We start from the raw sequence: 16,654 nt of genomic DNA on the forward strand, positions 1-16,654 counted from the left end.
GAAGACCATTTTCTTGAGCTTCATAGTCAAAAAACCTTTTCTATCTTCATTACCTATAATTTCAGACATAACAAGAGTAAAATGGTGGGTCTTAACTCTTATTTGATCTGATCTTGTTGTGTTGTGTCCCCTGCAGATGGATTACATCATTGGTCGAAACCCACAAAACATGAGCTATGTTGTGGTGACGCATACTACCTTGAGCGTGTAACCAGTTACGATTTGGCTGATAGAGCTGGTGTTGAAACTGATTCTGTAACCTCTGTTTTTGTTGAAACTGATATATTTGTTGTTTTTTTTTGTTAAAACTGATACTGGATTTGATTATGTGTGTGTTGTAGTTGTTGTTGACGAGGTTGAGGATCTTCCCAGGCCCAGGGTATCTGTATGAAGAGATGCTAAGCGAATTCCATAACCAAATAGGAGTGGTTGTGTGCTCTTATCTGCCCTATTTCAGAAATTTTAGGAGAAGCAAAGGTAAAGGAACACTAAAGTTTTATTACATTCTTACTTTGTGTTTGATGGTGGAGCCTTGGATTTTGATTTATTGTTGATATCATCTATCTCTATCTATACAACCACTACAGGATAATGCTGCTTTCTTAGCGTCTCTAATACTTACGTGATTTCTCCAGATCACAAGTAAATCATCTCATGCTTAAAACAAAAACATGAGTAAAATGGTGGGTCTTAACTCTTACATGATTTTTGTTTTGTCTCTGCAACAGGTGAATTACATTCTTGGTCGAAACCCACGGAACATGAGCTATGTTGTGGGTTTCGGTGAGAGGTAGCCGACACACGTGCATCATCGTGGAGCTTCCATTCCGATGAACAAGAAAGAGACTTGCAAAGGAGACTGGAGATGGAAAGACTTGAAAATGCATAATCCCAACATAATCCAAGGAGCCATGGTTTCTGCAACAGACAAGGATGACGGGTTCCAAGATGTCCGGACAAGCTCCAACTACACCGAGCCCACTCTAGTTGGAAATGTTTGTCTGGTCGCGGATCTTGTTGCCCTGGGAGAAGGAGGATCTTTGGACCATGAGCGGATCCACATGCATCAAGGAGGAGGCAACTGCCCCCAGTAAAATCAGATTTGAAGATTCAAGTCCAGCTTCTCTCAGAGAAGTTATCACCTAACGAAAATCACAATAAGACTGTTCTTCTTATGATAAACAAATATACAAAACCAATCAAATCAAGAAAATCAAGAAAAAGTTGGTGGAAATTTTTGGAAACCTGATCCAAGCTGTTGAAGTGATCAGCAATATACGAATGTTGCTGATTACGTTTATTGCATCTACTCATTGCTCCACATAAGGAAGATCCAATCTTTGAGGATATATAATATGAACAACCTTGACCAAACTTTTTTTTTTTGCATTTTCGTGTGTAGTTGGTGCATTGCCAAAGGACAACAATGTTACATGGAGAGGTATGTCTTGCATGCAAGACGGTATTTGGCCAGCGAATTTTCACGCAAACCTTCCATTGTTAAATAAGTTCCGATAACAAGAAACCATCATTATACTAATTATAGAAGAAGCTTAACATTTAGATGAAGAAAAAAGAAACCATCAAAATGTAAACTATTTGTTTTTAAATGTTTCATTGATATATCATTATACTAATTTTTTTTAATAATTGGTTTCTCAACTAAATTTAAATTTTGTCTTTTTAAAGATGAAAGATACCCAAGTATGATAAGTATATGCATAAAATAACAAAATTAATATAAGAACAATTTTTAACAAACCAAGTATATTATATATAAAATATATGGAAAATATAAGCAAAATATAACAAAAACAATTAAAATTATCAAGTTCTCTTTTGATGTCCTCTTAAAATTGGGGGTTCATAGATTTATTTTATGCAAATGAATCCAACAAAAGAGATGACGTAATCAATATGAATAACTATGTTTCAGAATTTTAATATCACATCAAATATATTTATAATATCTTTAAAATATTTTTATTTTATCAAAAAATGACATCAAAATAATAAGACATAGGATATGCCATTCTCTTCCAACGTCTTAAAAATAGTTAAAGTTTATAGAGAAAATTTTTAACTGTTTTTATTAGATTATTGATGTGTTTTATTTATGATGATTACATATCATAGAATATAAATTTACTTTTATATGTAATTCGATAAAACTATAAATAAAATTATAGACTCTAATAAAATATATTTTGAAGAAAGATAAACAACAAATAGTTTTGTGTATGTTTATAAAAATTACATATGATAATTATTAATTTATTATTTTAATGGGACCATATATTTACTTAAAAGTTTTCAATATATTATTATCTTATTATCTTATTGAATTATGTCATATTTTACACTGGTCAATTTGGAACCAAATTTTTTTTATTAATTTATCGTGTTTATTAGTATAAATGATATTAATTTATAGATTTTCTACTGTATATATTTTATAAATAGTAATATTTGATATAGAATTACTATATACTTTATAAATAGTAATTATCTGATCAAATGTTGGATAGTACTATTGACCCAAACCAACATTATCTGATCAAATGTTAGTAATTTTCTGGATCCAACATATAATATCCAACAAAACTGAACCTATATTTTCTGACTGGTTCAAGGTAAAATTTTCAAATCTACTTTATCCCAATCAGGATAAATTGCTGATACCAGGTTTCTTATTGCAATTATCTCTTGTTTATTGGCCTTATGATCAATTCCCTTACATACACAAAAATGTTCAAATGTTATATTGGTTTTCTATTTAAGCAATTTAAATCGTTTTTAATTATTAGTTCTAAGCAAATAGTGAACTAGGGTTTAGAGACTCTTGTATAAATATCCTTGTTCACTCGTGTAAAATCTTCAAGCCGAAAGTAATAAAGAAATTATTCAAAGTTCTTTTGTCTTCAACAAAATTTGTGTTATGCGTACAGCTTTATGTAGAGGAGATGGAGAGGTGTACTTGAGGTTTACACGCAAACCAAGACCTGAATCAATATGGAATCACGCCGCTGGATCCATCCTAGTTTCAGGTATTCACCCGTTGTTAAACTCTTATCTACATATCTTTTGGTCTAATCTTCTTGAATGATCACACAAATGCTTGTCTGATGTTGTGTCTTTCAGAAGCTGGAGGCAAAGTGACTAGCGCAGAGGGGAATCCATTGGACTTTTCTAAAGGGAAGTATCTTGATTACAAGAGAGGTATCGTTGTTACAACTTACAACACATAAACTACTGCCAAGGCTTTTGAAAGCGGTAAGAGAATCCATTAAAGAAGAAGAAGAGGAAGCTGATTCTTTGAAACTTCACTGACACGCAGCTGTAATATACAATACTCTGTTTCTGTGTTTTCTTTACACAGTGAGACTATTGTCATTTAAAAAAAAAAATTCAACTTTGATATTATAAAAAACACTAATTCTCTTTGAAGATTGTTGAAACATAATCATAAAGTACACGTTGATCATCTGAAATACTACGTGAATGTAATTTGGAAACTTTTGGCTAAATTTTGGGGAGAAAACAACAAATGTTTACGTAACTAATTGATTGCTACGCATAATAATCTACTTTAAACTCGACAATATAAAAAAAGATAAATGCTTCTTTCTCTATCATATATAAAAGAAAGACCAATGGAAAAGACTTTTCTCATAAAAGAAAGAAAAAGAATAATTGACAATCATGACAAAAAGATTACAAACTTCTGCGAAACTTCTTATACAAATGTTATCTCATATAGAGAAGATTAGTGGATTGATTAGGTGAAATATTATTTATACCTGATTTGTTTAGTGTTTAACGATTAATGATAACTCTTGTCTTGTTAAGAGTAATACTTTAGTGTTTAATAATACTTTAGTGTTTAACGACTAATGATAACTCTTGTCTTGTTAATAGTAACACTTTAGTGTTTAACGGCTAATGATAACTCTTATCTTTGTTAAGAGTAATATTAATATATGATGACTGATAACAAAAGTCCCTTAATATTATATCTTTTCTTGACGGACACTGGAACATATTCAATTAATTCTTATTCTTTTAATTTTCTTTCGTAAACGTCAACTTGAAACGTGAAAAATGGTCTGCACCATCTGCCACGAAACCACCTCTAAAATATACAGTCAAAAAAACAAATATGCAGTTGAATAAACAAAGAATGCATACGTAAACTCTATATATATGTAACAAACGTCTATGTATTGGTGCACTAAAAACTATATAGTCTAAGGATATATATATATATTCTTGGAGCTTTGTAATGTCTTACGAGAAGGAGCTAGGCGCTGCAAAGAAAGCTGTTTCTCTAGCTGCTCGTCTCAGCCAAGTAAGAAGTGCAACCATCTTTTTTTTTGTCATCTGTTGTTATATTGATTCGAAACGGATAAGCCAAAATGCAAGTTACAAAGGCTGTCGTGCAACCATCTATACTCCTATATGTTGGACATAATATTCTCTTTTTGAATCATAAACTAATAAAATGAATATTTTTCAAAAAAAAAAAAACTAATAAAATGAATACTATCTTACATAGGGAGTTCAGAAGACTCTCTTGCAATCCGAAGTATGGACAAAATCCGACAAAACTCCTGTCACTGCAGCTGATTATGGTTTGTACCTCAACGTTTGCTTACCATCGAGTTCACTTACCTTCTAACACTAATGGATTATTTCTTCAGGATCACAAGCTGTTGTTAGTCTTGTGTTAGAGAGGGAGCTCAAACCTGCAACCCTGTCATTAGTAGCAGAAGAGGTGGTAATAACTCTAAAAGCTTATTGACGAAAAGGTCTTGTTTATCGAGTTTTCACATGAATGTTTTTACAGGATACTAGAGATCTACGGAAGAAAGGAAGTGAGGAGTTTCTAGAAGATATAACAAAGCTTGTGAGAGATACTCTAGCTTCTGATGAATCATACGCAGGCTCTTCTATAACCACAGAGGATGTGTTGAATGCCATAGACTGTGGTAAATCACAAGGAGGAAGCAGTGGTTGTCACTGGGTTCTTGATCCTATAGATGGAACCAGAGGGTAACAAATTAGCTTTCCTAGCACTTAGATAACAACATAGTACTAAACTTCTCTGCTTGTTTTAGATTTGTAAGAGGAGAGCAATACGCTGTGGGATTAGCGTTGCTTGTGGAAGGCAAAGTGGTGGTCGGCGTTATGGCTTGTCCTAATCTTCCTTTGTCTTCTGCGGTTGTTGAGAAAGACGACAAGTCTTGCCAGGATAATGTTGGATGTCTTTTCTTTGCTGCAACTGGTTCAGGAGCTTATGTGCAACCGCTCAATGGCAATTCTCCACCACAGGAGGTATCTATCTTTTATCTTATCCAAAGCTAAACTGTTGATATGTGGGGTAAGAGAGTGAAAGAACTGTGTTGACAGGTGAGAGTGAGTAGCAATGAGAATCTTGAAGAAGCAAAGTTCTTAGAATCATACCATATGCCAATTCCCCTCCATAGTTCCATTGCTAAGGTAAGATATTGCTTAGTGTATTACAGTGTGCTCTCATGTTGCCATAACCCGGCTCAATAATTTCATGGACCTTAGGACAAAAAGATTTGAACCTTTAAATTTTATATTTATTTAGAATTGGTAATAAATATTTTTTTATAAAATTTATATTGAAAAATGTTTATATAAAATATTTTTGGACTCTTTTTTAATTTGTTGCATAAAAATACATATCTCTTTTCTTTAAAAAAATTCGGATAATTAACTATTAAAAATCGGAGGATCCGGAACGATCTTACTGCTTGTCCCCATCTAAGCTGGAACTGGCATAACCAAGTGGGATTCTTACGATTTTACGCAGAAACTTGGGATCACAGCGTTACCTGTAAGGATCGATAGCCAAGCAAAGTATGCAGCTGTGTCAAGAGGAGATGCAGAGATGTACTTGCGCTTCACTCTTGTTGGATACCGTGAGTGGATATGGGACCATGCAGCTGGTTCAATCATCACAACAGGTTTATAATTATATATACAGTACGTAAACACTCTTTAAACACTGACAACTGTTGGCTCTAAATGCACGTCCATTGCAGAAGCTGGAGGCGTCGTTTGCGATGCTGAAGGGATACCTCTGGACTTCTCAAAGGGAAAGCGTCTTGATCACAACAGAGGGATCATAGTTACCACCAAGAAACTCAAGCCATTGATTCTGAAAGCTGTTAGAGAATCCATGGAAGAAGAGAATATTCGTGTCTGAGACTGAGACACAACTGAGAAGCTACTGTATTTGTATTTGTATTTTGTCTGAACTGGTAACTTGTGTGTGTATTGCCTAGTTCTTTGTATTGTCTACGTGTTAGATGTGTAATATATGTGTGCTTGGAGGTCAAGATTCTACTTTGTTTCTTTGAGAAAGCGATTGATGATCACTTTTGTCTTCTTGCGAATATTACTAGAAGGTGATGATGACTTCGACATATATTGTATTACTAAACCTCACTTTATGCCATTACGTGAAAGACGGTCTGCACCAAACCCGACTCACACGTAAACTTTTATTTCGATGTTTCTTGTACAACCCAGTTGTAACCATTACATAAATAGTGTTTCAATTCAAAAAAAAAAGGTGTTTCAAAAAAAAAAAAACCATTACATAAATATAAACTGTGTAATCATATGAATCAATCATCTGTAAATGTATATCAGTCGAAATGTCAGTAAAAGACAAACAAACTCAACTGTAGCCTTTTGTTTTTCTCCGAGAAAGAATGTAAAAGAACAAAACCAAAACCTTTTCTATAACAAAGAATCAAACAGAGCCAATCCACTGAACTACCTATAAATGGTGTTTGAGTATTTTTTTAAATCTGAGCAATGAAAAGTTCATTCCAAGTATCTGGGACCCCAGGTAAGCACCAATGCAAACAATCATTAATCACTGGAGCCGTGGATGTCACGTTACTCTTCACTTTTTTAGGTTTTCTAGGTTTGAGTTTAGACCCTGAGATATGAGCTTCATCTCTCAGCTCAGAAAGCGCAGTTATGTCAAGAATCTTGATCCTCGTCCCATTCACAGCACTCTCCACCGTTGCATCAACCGACCCATCATCACCATTGATTTCACTTCCTCTAGACAGAGGGACAGTATTGTTACAGTTCCCACCTGTGTTCCAATCTCCGTTCCTAAAATGCCTCGGAGATATCGTCCTAAAGAAAGCTCTCAACCGCGGATGCAACGGAAGCTGCGCGTCTAGCCACTTCGCAACGCTGCGTATTGTAAAAACCTTAGCGTGACTTATATCTTTAAGAAACTCGCCTTCTACCTTTGTGCCGTTCACGTGCATCACCCAGTGATTGCCTTCGATCTTGCCCCTGTTCCAGTGGTGGCCCGTGTTAAGAACCAACACATCGAAACGGTGAAGGTACTTCCTCATAAACGCTGGTGGACGGTCCAGATGCATTGCGGTGAGACGAGGTGAGTCAGTGTTCTTCATGGGGACCAAATCTGATAAACTAGCTGACCAATAATACAAGATGGTTGTGTTTGTGGTGGGGAAACGATACGCCCAACCATCAGGACGGAGAGCTCCTTTGGGTTTGACTAAACCGTACTCCCATCCCACGTTTTGAACCTCTGGGCTGTCTTCACCACCAGTGGCCATACACATCAGAGACTGAAACTGTTGCCGTCCCAATGAGTCTCCTATAAACGCTATCGTCTTATTCTGCATTCTAAAAGAAACAAAGTTGCAGTAAGCAATATGAGAGACGTTTAAGAACTTGCTTCACTACAACCAGGGGCCGGTCTGAGATTTTGAGAGCTAACTCAAGTAAAAATTTATATAATTTTTTAAAAACAAATTTGGAGGCTTATATATATATATACGCGCACTGACTACAACATATTCTTTTTTTTTAAATTATATACATGGATATGATGGCTCCCACGGAAGTGGGTCCACACTAGCCACGTTATTAGCCCACGTGTCGGTCCCATATCCTTGGCAATGCCAAAATTTTAATTCTTCAGTGACCGGAACTCGATTCTAGGTGGCCGGGACTCAAACCGAGGTGGCTTCACCGTATTGGGCTTCGCCACAAGCCCCGGTTGACTACAACATATTCATACAGTAACCCAATCTATGTACATCACATTAAGTAAGAAGGCCAAGTGAATCACTAATGGTTCAATAAAATTGGGTACATACCTTGTCAAGAAGGTGAACCTGTCAAACTGTGGCATGTTGCAACCTTGCGGTTGCCACCGGTAACCTTCAAATGAGAAGTCAGGTCTGCCCATTACTCTACAGGCCCACATGGATGATAGCCACTGCTTACATTCAGAACCAGAGTACAACGGTCGCTTCTTGTCTTTAACCCATTTTCCTTTTGCATAGTTACAAACTGAACAAGAAACCAAAACGTATCACAAAACCAGACTACAAGATTGCACAAAACAAAACAAAAACTGAATACTAAAAGATGGGAAAAGTAATGAAAGTACCTGAAAAAGAAGAAGAAGGAGGAGGAGGAGGAGGAGGAGGAGGAGGAGGAGAAGCTGAGAACTGAAGTTGTACATCAAAGAGAGAAGAACGAAGTGGGTTTTCCTCAGAAACCAGGAGTGTTAGCATCAAAAAGATGAGGATAACCAAGGCAAGTGATACACTTCCTCCTCTGAGTATGCAACTTTTCCCACCAAACATTTTAGATTAAGTGCCAGGAGGTATAACATCAAACTCTTTAGCAACAAAGAAAAGCTCCTATGCTCTGCTGTCAAAGTTCAAGAATCAAGATCACAGAGTGTTATAATACATTAGTCAGGCATTCATTAAAAAAAAAACATAACAACTTATTAAAAAAAGCTTAGTCAGGCATTGAATCAAAGAACATAGAAAACAAGAAAAGTTATTCCGCAAATCGAGCTGGTGAGGATAGAATCGTTACCTGAGAACAAGAATAAATGGATTGATGATGATGATGATGATCGGAGCAGTGTGAAACCTCTGTTGGATCTGGAGAGAGGGAGAGAGCGATTTATAATATCGAATTTGGATCCTTTCACATGTTCGTGGTCAATAAACAATTATCCATTGCAGCGAGCACAGTGACTCAACGTTTTGATGCGTTTTGTTTGATTTTTCGGCGCAATAAAGTAATTGCTTCGTTAAAAGTTAAAACACAGTTAGCTACCGTTTAATTCTCTTAATGACGTAATTAAAGTCTTTTTTTTTACAAATTTAATTAATTTTCGACCGACATTGGTTCATGGTTCACTTTCCTAAAATGCGGTACGTACTAAAATATAATTATTTTGTTTATAAGCAAAACATATACTTATTCTCTCTCTTTTAGTAGTAGTAGTAGTTGACAAGTCTCTTTTTTTTTATGGGTTTAGTAGTGAAGATGAGAGAAACAGCGCACATGCCTTTCATGGGCTTTAAGTTTTAACATATAAAACAAGCAAAGACGTAGATACTGGGCCACTGCTATTTGGGGAAAATTATAGGGCCTCAACTGTATCTTACAATTTACTACTTTTCATTCCAAATTCCAAATTTTATAGTATCTATAATTCGAATGATTACATTCATAACCTCATCTAATTGATTTTATGGTTTTTTTCACTCATCTAATGATTTTATGATTACCTTCAGCTTTTTTTTTCTATGGCTATGCTGTCCAAAAAGAAAAAAAAAATTGATTTTATGGCTATATGCCACTTGTAATAAGTAGTACAACAGGGAAATAACCAATAACAAAATTTGTCACATGTGAACGGAAAAGAGTCAAGTGTGCGAAAGAGTTTAAAGTTTTAAAAAGTGTGATTTTGCTTTTAGCTAAAATCATGCTATGTAAGTAACCACCCCCACGCGGAGAGAGAAAATAGATCCGCTTTTGGCTCCGGCGGACGGTCAGCGCGTCAGCGCGCGTGCCGTCGTCGGAGACCATAGTCCTTCCGTTTAAGTTGTCCCTTTTGCTTCTCCATCGTCTCCTCTCTCAGATCGTCTTGTCTGAGCCCTGGTCCAGGCTATATATCGTCGTTTATCTCCGGGAGGTAACGGTCTCAACGGTGGCTCCGTTTCTGGTGTGAAGGCGCGGTCGTGTGGAGAGGATGGTGTGGTGAAGTTGTCTGGTAGTTCCAGTTTCGTTTTCGGGAGACAGAGGCTCAATAAGCTCTATCGCCGCCGGCTCTTGCTTCCGGGAGGAGGAGGCTTCCTCAGCTCCTCTTTCGCTGACTTTGTTTCCGGGGTGCCAAGGCTTCTATAGCTCGGCGCCGTCGGCTCTAGGTGTTTTATGTCCGTCGTAGACTAGGGTTTGTGGTCCGATTTTGGGTCGGATTTGGTTCTGAGGTTATGTGGTTCATGGCTTTGATCTTTTGGAGGAGCTCTTGAATAGATCGAGAAGGCGATCCATGGAGAAGATAAAGCGGGGACAAAAAGAGGTGGTTCGGTGGAGGCTCGCGAGTGAATCGAGCTCCGGCGTTACTAGGGTGCGATGGATGGTGCCGGCGGCGCTTCAGTGAGCACTCGGTCAGGTTGAGGCGGATGGGACGCGTGTCGTCCCCGAGGAGAAAGTTCTCATCACGTGTTTGGGCCTCTTTGATGCGGGCCTGCTTAAGTCGTCCGGGCCTCTATCTGTTTGGGGCGTAGGCTTATGTAGTTGGGAGTAGTTGGCCATGTGTTGTTTGGGCCTTAAGTGTTATATCGTTTGGGCTTTTGCCTTTGTATTTGCTGGGCTTGGATCCTTAATTTCTAAAAATAAAATCTTGACGGAAAAAAAAAAAAAGTAACCACCCCTCAACAAATTTCATATCATGATGATATATAATTCTAATTAATAAACAAAAAACATGGATTAAGGTCGTTAGTAATTGACTAAACTAGACTTAACCTAACTAGAAATAATTTTAAACATATTTTATATATAAAAAAAAAATTAACAGATTTTATAAGAAAAAAATCTACCACTAAATTCACGCCAGCTCCGTAGTTCCCTCTTTCTCTCCGCTTATTGATGAATTATCATCAAAAATTAAAAAAAAAATGATTTTAACCCCCAAATTAAAATTAATTAATACTAATAAATAAATACCAACTTATGTTCATTTAAAAAGTGTAAATTAAATTAAATCAAGAGCTAATTTGCTGAATATACTAAAAATGGTAAGATATCATAGAATGGGGGGAAAATGGTAATGATAGAGGGAAGAAAATTGGAGGGATATAGTGTATGGAGTGCAAATATGAGATATTTGGTGGGTAAGGAATACAAATTCTCTTAAATCAATATCTATGATTCTATCACACATATATATATATATACATTTATCTCGCAATCGCAGACCTCTCTTATCCCGTGCCATTCGAATTTTCTCGAGAAAGTGACGACTGAGAAAGAAAATGGCTCCGTAGCTGCAACTCTCGCGATTTCGATTCTCCCTTCCTCTCGCCTTCTCGTATTTGCTCATCGCCTGTATCAAGGTATACGCCTCACGCACATTCCTCTCTATCTCTTCTCGCTATGGCGATTGTTGCTTTTAAATCTTACGTTACTCAGTGATGATCGCGACGATGTTCAAAACTAGTTCCTCTACCTAGATCTGCTTCCGATCTGCTATTTTCTCATCGTTATTAAGCTCATAGATGACTTCGTTTGTTGATTATATCATGTGGATGTCACCACTAGCCACTCGATAATCTCGTTGTTCGTCTGGTTTACACTGTAATCGCTAGGGTTTAAGCAGATCTGGTGACATTACCTTCGTCTAGTTACATTGAGAATTTAACTAAGCAAACATGAACAAGGCCTCGCCAATATGATTTTAGAGTTTCATTAGTGATTTCGCGGCGCCGTTTGTTCATTTGATTGTATTTTCTCGAGATTCTAGCCACTCGATATAACTCGTTGTTCGTTCTGTATCTGGTTTGAACTGTAATCGCTAGGGGTTTAAGCAGATCTGGTGACATAGCCTTTTGTTTATATCTCTGTTGCATCTTCAGAATTTCAATTAAACAAACATGCGCAAGGCCTCGTCAATGCTTGCCTAACATCTGTTTTCATTGATTCTCTATCTGTGTAGGTGTGAAAACGTTTTGTTATCTGTGAATTGTTGGATTAGGAGTGTCATGGCACAGCCAAGGTACACTAGGATAGACAACACCAGGAGGCCGGCGTCGAGCTATTGCTCTACGGTGACTATAGTTGTGTTCGTGGCGCTATGCTTAGTCGGGATTTGGATGATGACGTCATCCTCTCTTGGACCAGATCAGAGTGTTGATGTGGTTCCTCTTGACAACAAAGATGGGATCAAGAACCAGATGACCCCTCCTGAAGACGCAGCTGGTGAAACACCCAAGGAGGAGAAAAAAGGAGATGGTGATGAGAGCTCAAGCAAGGAAGAGAAGACTAAAGAAGAGTCTACTTCATCTGGTGAGACGAAAAGTGAGACTGAAGGTTTGAAAGACAACCCGGAAGAAGAGAATCCTGACTCTAATGAAAAGCAAACTAAGCCGGAGACGGAGGATAATGAGTCCGGTGAGGATGGTGAGAACCAAAAGAAGTTCGAGGCTGATGGAATTGAGAAAAAGTCCAGTGACGATGAGACAGGCAATGAAGGTGCTGAAACAAAGCCTGAGAAAGAAAACTCCAAGACAAATGTGGAGCAAGAGAGTCAACCTAAAAACGAGACCTCAGGTGGGGCACAGTTAGAGCTAGTGAATGAAACTATTGCGCAAAACGGTTCGTTTTCAACTCAGGCCACAGAATCCAAAAAGGAGAAAGAAGCTCAGAAGAGTTCTGGTGATCAAATTGATTTCAAATGGAAGGTCTGCAATACAACCGCCGGGCCGGATTACATCCCCTGTCTTGATAATGTGCAAGCCATTAGGAGTCTTAAGAGTACTAAACATTATGAGCATCGTGAGAGGCATTGCCCAGACAGCCCACCCACCTGTCTCGTTCCTTTGCCTGAAGGATATAAGCGGCCAATTGAGTGGCCGAAAAGTCGAGAAAAAGTCTGCTGACTTTCACCCCTCTATCATATATATATATATATATATATATTTGTGTGTGTGTGTTAAAAATCTAATACTATTTTCGTTTATGCAGATCTGGTACACCAACGTCCCTCATACCAAGCTTGCTGAGTATAAAGGGCATCAAAATTGGGTTAAAGTGACCGGTGAGTATCTAACATTTCCCGGAGGAGGAACCCAATTCAAGCATGGTGCTCTTCATTACATCGATTTCATACAGGAGGTTGGTAGTCAGATGTAGTTCTTTTGTTAGAAAGTTTGAACTGGTTTGTACTTTGATCACTTTAAAAGTAATATTTGTGCTGATGAAAAATATGCTTTACAGTCTGTCTCTGATATCGCTTGGGGTAAACGCTCGCGTGTGGTCTTGGATGTTGGGTGTGGTGTTGCAAGCTTTGGAGGTTTCCTCTTCGACAGAGACGTGATCACAATGTCCCTTGCACCTAAAGACGAACATGAAGCTCAAGTGCAGTTTGCTCTTGAGAGAGGCATTCCTGCTATTTCTGCAGTGATGGGCACTACGAGGCTACCTTTCCCTGGCAGAGTTTTCGACATTGTTCACTGTGCTCGCTGTAGAGTGCCATGGCACATAGAAGGTAAGTTGCATATAACCGACATAGTCTCATAGATGTAGTCTTTGGATAGAAAACTCCTCCTGGATCCTTACCATCTATCTATTTCTGTTGATTGGTCAAAATCTTTGTTAGCTTTCTGATGTTTGTGTGCACTATACATGGATAGGTGGAAAACTCCTTCTGGAGCTTAACCGTGTATTGAGACCCGGAGGCTTCTTTGTGTGGTCTGCTACTCCTGTTTATCAGAAGAAGACAGAAGATGTTGGAATCTGGAAAGGTAGTACAAAGCGTTATCCTCCATATATAATTGCTCTGGAACATCCTTTTTCTCACACCTCATGTTGGCGAATTTGGCAGCTATGAGTGAACTCACTAAGAAAATGTGTTGGGAACTCATATCTATTAACAAGGACAAGATCAACGGAATCGGTGTAGCTACTTACAAAAAGCCTACTTCAAATGAATGCTACACAAGCAGATCAGAACAAAATCCTCCAATTTGTGCCGAATCTGATGACCCAAATGCATCTTGGTATGATCTTTTTTCTTTATAATTGTTTTGGAATTGGGCTCTAAAAATCAGACAGTTTACATTTTTATCATATACATGTTTCTGGATGTGGATTTTAACAGGAAAGTCCCACTTCAAGCATGCATGCACACAGCACCAGAAGACAAAACGCAGCGTGGATCTCAGTGGCCGGAGCAATGGCCAGCGAGATTAGATAAACCACCGTACTGGTTATCGAGTTCGCAGACCGGAGTTTATGGAAAAGCGGCACCAGAGGATTTCAGCGCTGATTATGAGCACTGGAAACGAGTAGTGACCAAATCATACCTTAAAGGCTTAGGAATCAACTGGGGAACTGTTAGAAATGTCATGGACATGAAAGCCGTTTATGGAGGGTAAGTAAAAAAAAAAAAAACACAGAGGTTCTAAAGGATACCTACTTAATGTTTGTGTGTTTGTGTTCATTTTGCAGATTTGCAGCGGCTCTAAGAGAAATGAAAGTGTGGGTGATGAACGTGGTTCCAATAGATTCACCAGACACGTTAGCAATAATCTATGAGCGAGGACTGTTTGGTATCTACCACGATTGGTGTGAATCTTTCAGTACTTACCCGAGATCATATGATCTTCTTCACGCCGATCATCTTTTCTCCAAACTCAAACAAAGGTATGTCTGTTGTCTCTGAAAGAGTTTCTCTGTTTCCAACAGAAACATGATAAATAACTAATACAAACTCTGTTTTTCAGGTGCAATCTGACGGCGGTTGTTGCGGAGGTGGATAGGGTACTGAGACCGGAAGGGAAGCTGATAGTGAGGGACGACGCGGAGACGATACAAGAGGTGGAAGCGATAGTGAAAGCGATGAAATGGGAAGTGCGTATGACTTACTCGAAGGAAAAAGAAGGTTTGCTTTCTGTTCAAAAGTCAATTTGGCGACCCGAAGAGGTAGAGACTCTCACTTACGCTATCGCCACTTGAGATTAAAAAAAACTTAGTTCGAGTCGGTCTCTTTTTGTACGTAAACACACGCTCTTGTCTTAACTCCTTGTTATGATCATCATCATCATCATTTCTTTTTCAATCTTTAGGAAATTCCTTTTATTTTTTAAGGGTCGAGTATGAGTTTAGTTATGTGTTTGTACTATTCAAATTTTTTTCTTCGTAACGTTCTTGAGGTTGTTCTATGGTAAAGTTAGAATAATGTGAGATGTAATTCCTAATGGCTCTTATTAGTGTTTAACACGGTAGATTCAAATGGATATGAGAACTTTGATGAACAGCTAGATAGATAGATAGATACATTGTTGGGTTTACATAAGAATGGATACAAACATGATCACCATTTCCAGAAAACATTGGAACCACACTTGAACTTGTCTTTGCCTTCGCATTCCAACGCCAAATCTTCTGAGATAAATAGTACCTTCTGCATATATTAAAAAAAAAAACATGAAGAAGAACATCATAATCTATTGAATCGTCTATCTCTCAAAGAACGAAAAGGTTGAGTTTTAAGAATAACCTTTTGCTTGGCAAGATCTTGACATCCTGTGAAATTCTCAGGGAACTTGCAGCTTCCGAACTGAACGGTGAATGCTCTCGCAAAGTTTGCCCCACTTGTTGCCAATCTCTTCTTATCATTCAGTTCTTATTAACCATAATTTTCAAAAAATAAAACCATTAATTTGCATTCTTAGAGATTTCAAGATTCAGAACGTTTCAAGACTTTACTTTGTTGGCTTTGCTCTTCTCGAGGTATTCATCGAAGACGCTAGCATTAGCAGAAGCAGAGACAGCAGCGGTGGAGAAGAGTGTAGCAGCTAAGAACATCATGGCGGATCTTCTTCCATTAACATCATCACCACCACCAACTCGTTGAGCTGCTTTGATCACAGGAACAGTCTGTTTCTTCTGGCCAAACCCAACCGATGAATTCACCAAACCCACTTTTTGGTTTAGCTCTGATGAGCTAGCACCAGAGATTGCGTAGCTGCAGGTGAGAACACTCGAGTTCATGGCCGCCATTAAATCTGTCTCTGTTGCTTCTTCAGAAAGTCAAGAGCGTTTGAGTTTTTGATTGGTGGCTGAAGGATAAAGGAGATTAGAATTTAGTATTAGAGATGAAAGAGGATGATGATGACGTGGACGTGTGAATGTAATAAAGGATTGTGGTTGGAGAGTGGTGGATAAGGTGAGTTTTCACTTATGTCCTAATTGGCAAAAAGTCCAAATCTTTTCTTACTACTTAAAGAAAGTTTTAGGTCTTTCATATTCTCTGAGTGTTTATGTGGTTAGCTTTTCTTTAGTCTCTACACCTCAGATCCATAATCTCTGCTTCAAACTCAGTTATATCATGTTATCATGAGCCTGATCAGGATTAGCCCACTGACTCCATTTGGCATGTCTATCTTTCATACAAAGAACAATGTGTGCTTCTAAAAAACAGAGCTTCCATCATTGTAAGATTGTCTTAATAGAATAAAAAGAAATGAACAACAAGAAAATGTACAGAGCATAGAAAGCAAATTAAAAAAAAAAACTGGCTTTATGATGT

General features: G+C 37.8%; 5 protein-coding genes across 7 annotated transcripts; 3 read left to right on the forward strand and 2 right to left on the reverse strand.

Moving 5' to 3' along the window:
• The first annotated feature begins 830 nt into the window (after nt 1–830).
• Nucleotides 831–3,248, forward strand: LOC111209541 (probable SAL4 phosphatase). The gene is made up of 4 exons (XM_048749263.1): nt 831–1,077; nt 1,403–1,441; nt 2,949–3,047; nt 3,142–3,248. Exons 1-4 carry the CDS (start codon nt 831–833, stop codon nt 3,246–3,248), a joined length of 492 nt encoding a protein of 163 aa, XP_048605220.1.
• An 846-nt stretch (nt 3,249–4,094) lies between these two features.
• LOC125581587 (SAL2 phosphatase-like) lies at nt 4,095–6,417 on the forward strand. 2 transcript variants are annotated; one of them, XM_048747285.1, is made up of 8 exons: nt 4,095–4,348; nt 4,556–4,631; nt 4,701–4,777; nt 4,847–5,052; nt 5,118–5,334; nt 5,410–5,499; nt 5,840–5,993; nt 6,072–6,417. In XM_048747285.1, exons 1-8 carry the CDS (start codon nt 4,283–4,285, stop codon nt 6,233–6,235), a joined length of 1,050 nt encoding a protein of 349 aa, XP_048603242.1. In that variant the 5' UTR covers nt 4,095–4,282; the 3' UTR covers nt 6,236–6,417. The 2 variants fall into 2 exon arrangements, with proteins under 2 accessions (XP_048603242.1, XP_048603243.1); XM_048747286.1 differs by having other exon boundaries at nt 4,701–4,774.
• A 210-nt stretch (nt 6,418–6,627) lies between these two features.
• Nucleotides 6,628–9,136, reverse strand: LOC125575570 (protein trichome birefringence-like 14). 2 transcript variants are annotated; one of them, XM_048747284.1, is made up of 4 exons: nt 8,923–9,136; nt 8,483–8,745; nt 8,187–8,382; nt 6,628–7,710 (listed from the first exon to the last, which is right to left on the reverse strand). In XM_048747284.1, exons 2-4 carry the CDS (start codon nt 8,679–8,681, stop codon nt 6,840–6,842), a joined length of 1,266 nt encoding a protein of 421 aa, XP_048603241.1. In that variant the 5' UTR covers nt 8,682–8,745; nt 8,923–9,136; the 3' UTR covers nt 6,628–6,839. The 2 variants fall into 2 exon arrangements, with proteins under 2 accessions (XP_048603241.1, XP_048603240.1); XM_048747283.1 differs by having other exon boundaries at nt 8,483–8,748; nt 8,923–9,135.
• A 2,127-nt stretch (nt 9,137–11,263) lies between these two features.
• On the forward strand, nt 11,264–15,320 carry LOC106404976 (probable methyltransferase PMT26). The gene is made up of 9 exons (XM_048747287.1): nt 11,264–11,459; nt 12,059–12,992; nt 13,087–13,236; nt 13,339–13,609; nt 13,755–13,865; nt 13,946–14,120; nt 14,222–14,494; nt 14,572–14,766; nt 14,847–15,320. Exons 2-9 carry the CDS (start codon nt 12,105–12,107, stop codon nt 15,076–15,078), a joined length of 2,295 nt encoding a protein of 764 aa, XP_048603244.1. The 5' UTR covers nt 11,264–11,459; nt 12,059–12,104; the 3' UTR covers nt 15,079–15,320.
• Nucleotides 15,304–16,225, reverse strand: LOC106405040 (photosystem I reaction center subunit N, chloroplastic-like). Its single transcript, XM_048747288.1, has 3 exons — nt 15,832–16,225; nt 15,623–15,748; nt 15,304–15,526 (listed from the first exon to the last, which is right to left on the reverse strand). The coding sequence occupies exons 1-3, from the start codon at nt 16,123–16,125 to the stop codon at nt 15,437–15,439; spliced, it is 510 nt and encodes a 169-aa protein (XP_048603245.1). The 5' UTR covers nt 16,126–16,225; the 3' UTR covers nt 15,304–15,436.
• Nucleotides 16,226–16,654: the final 429 nt, after the last annotated feature.

This window comes from Brassica napus, chromosome C2 (assembly GCF_020379485.1).
Source record: "Brassica napus cultivar Da-Ae chromosome C2, Da-Ae, whole genome shotgun sequence".
NCBI lineage: Eukaryota > Viridiplantae > Streptophyta > Magnoliopsida > Brassicales > Brassicaceae > Brassica > Brassica napus.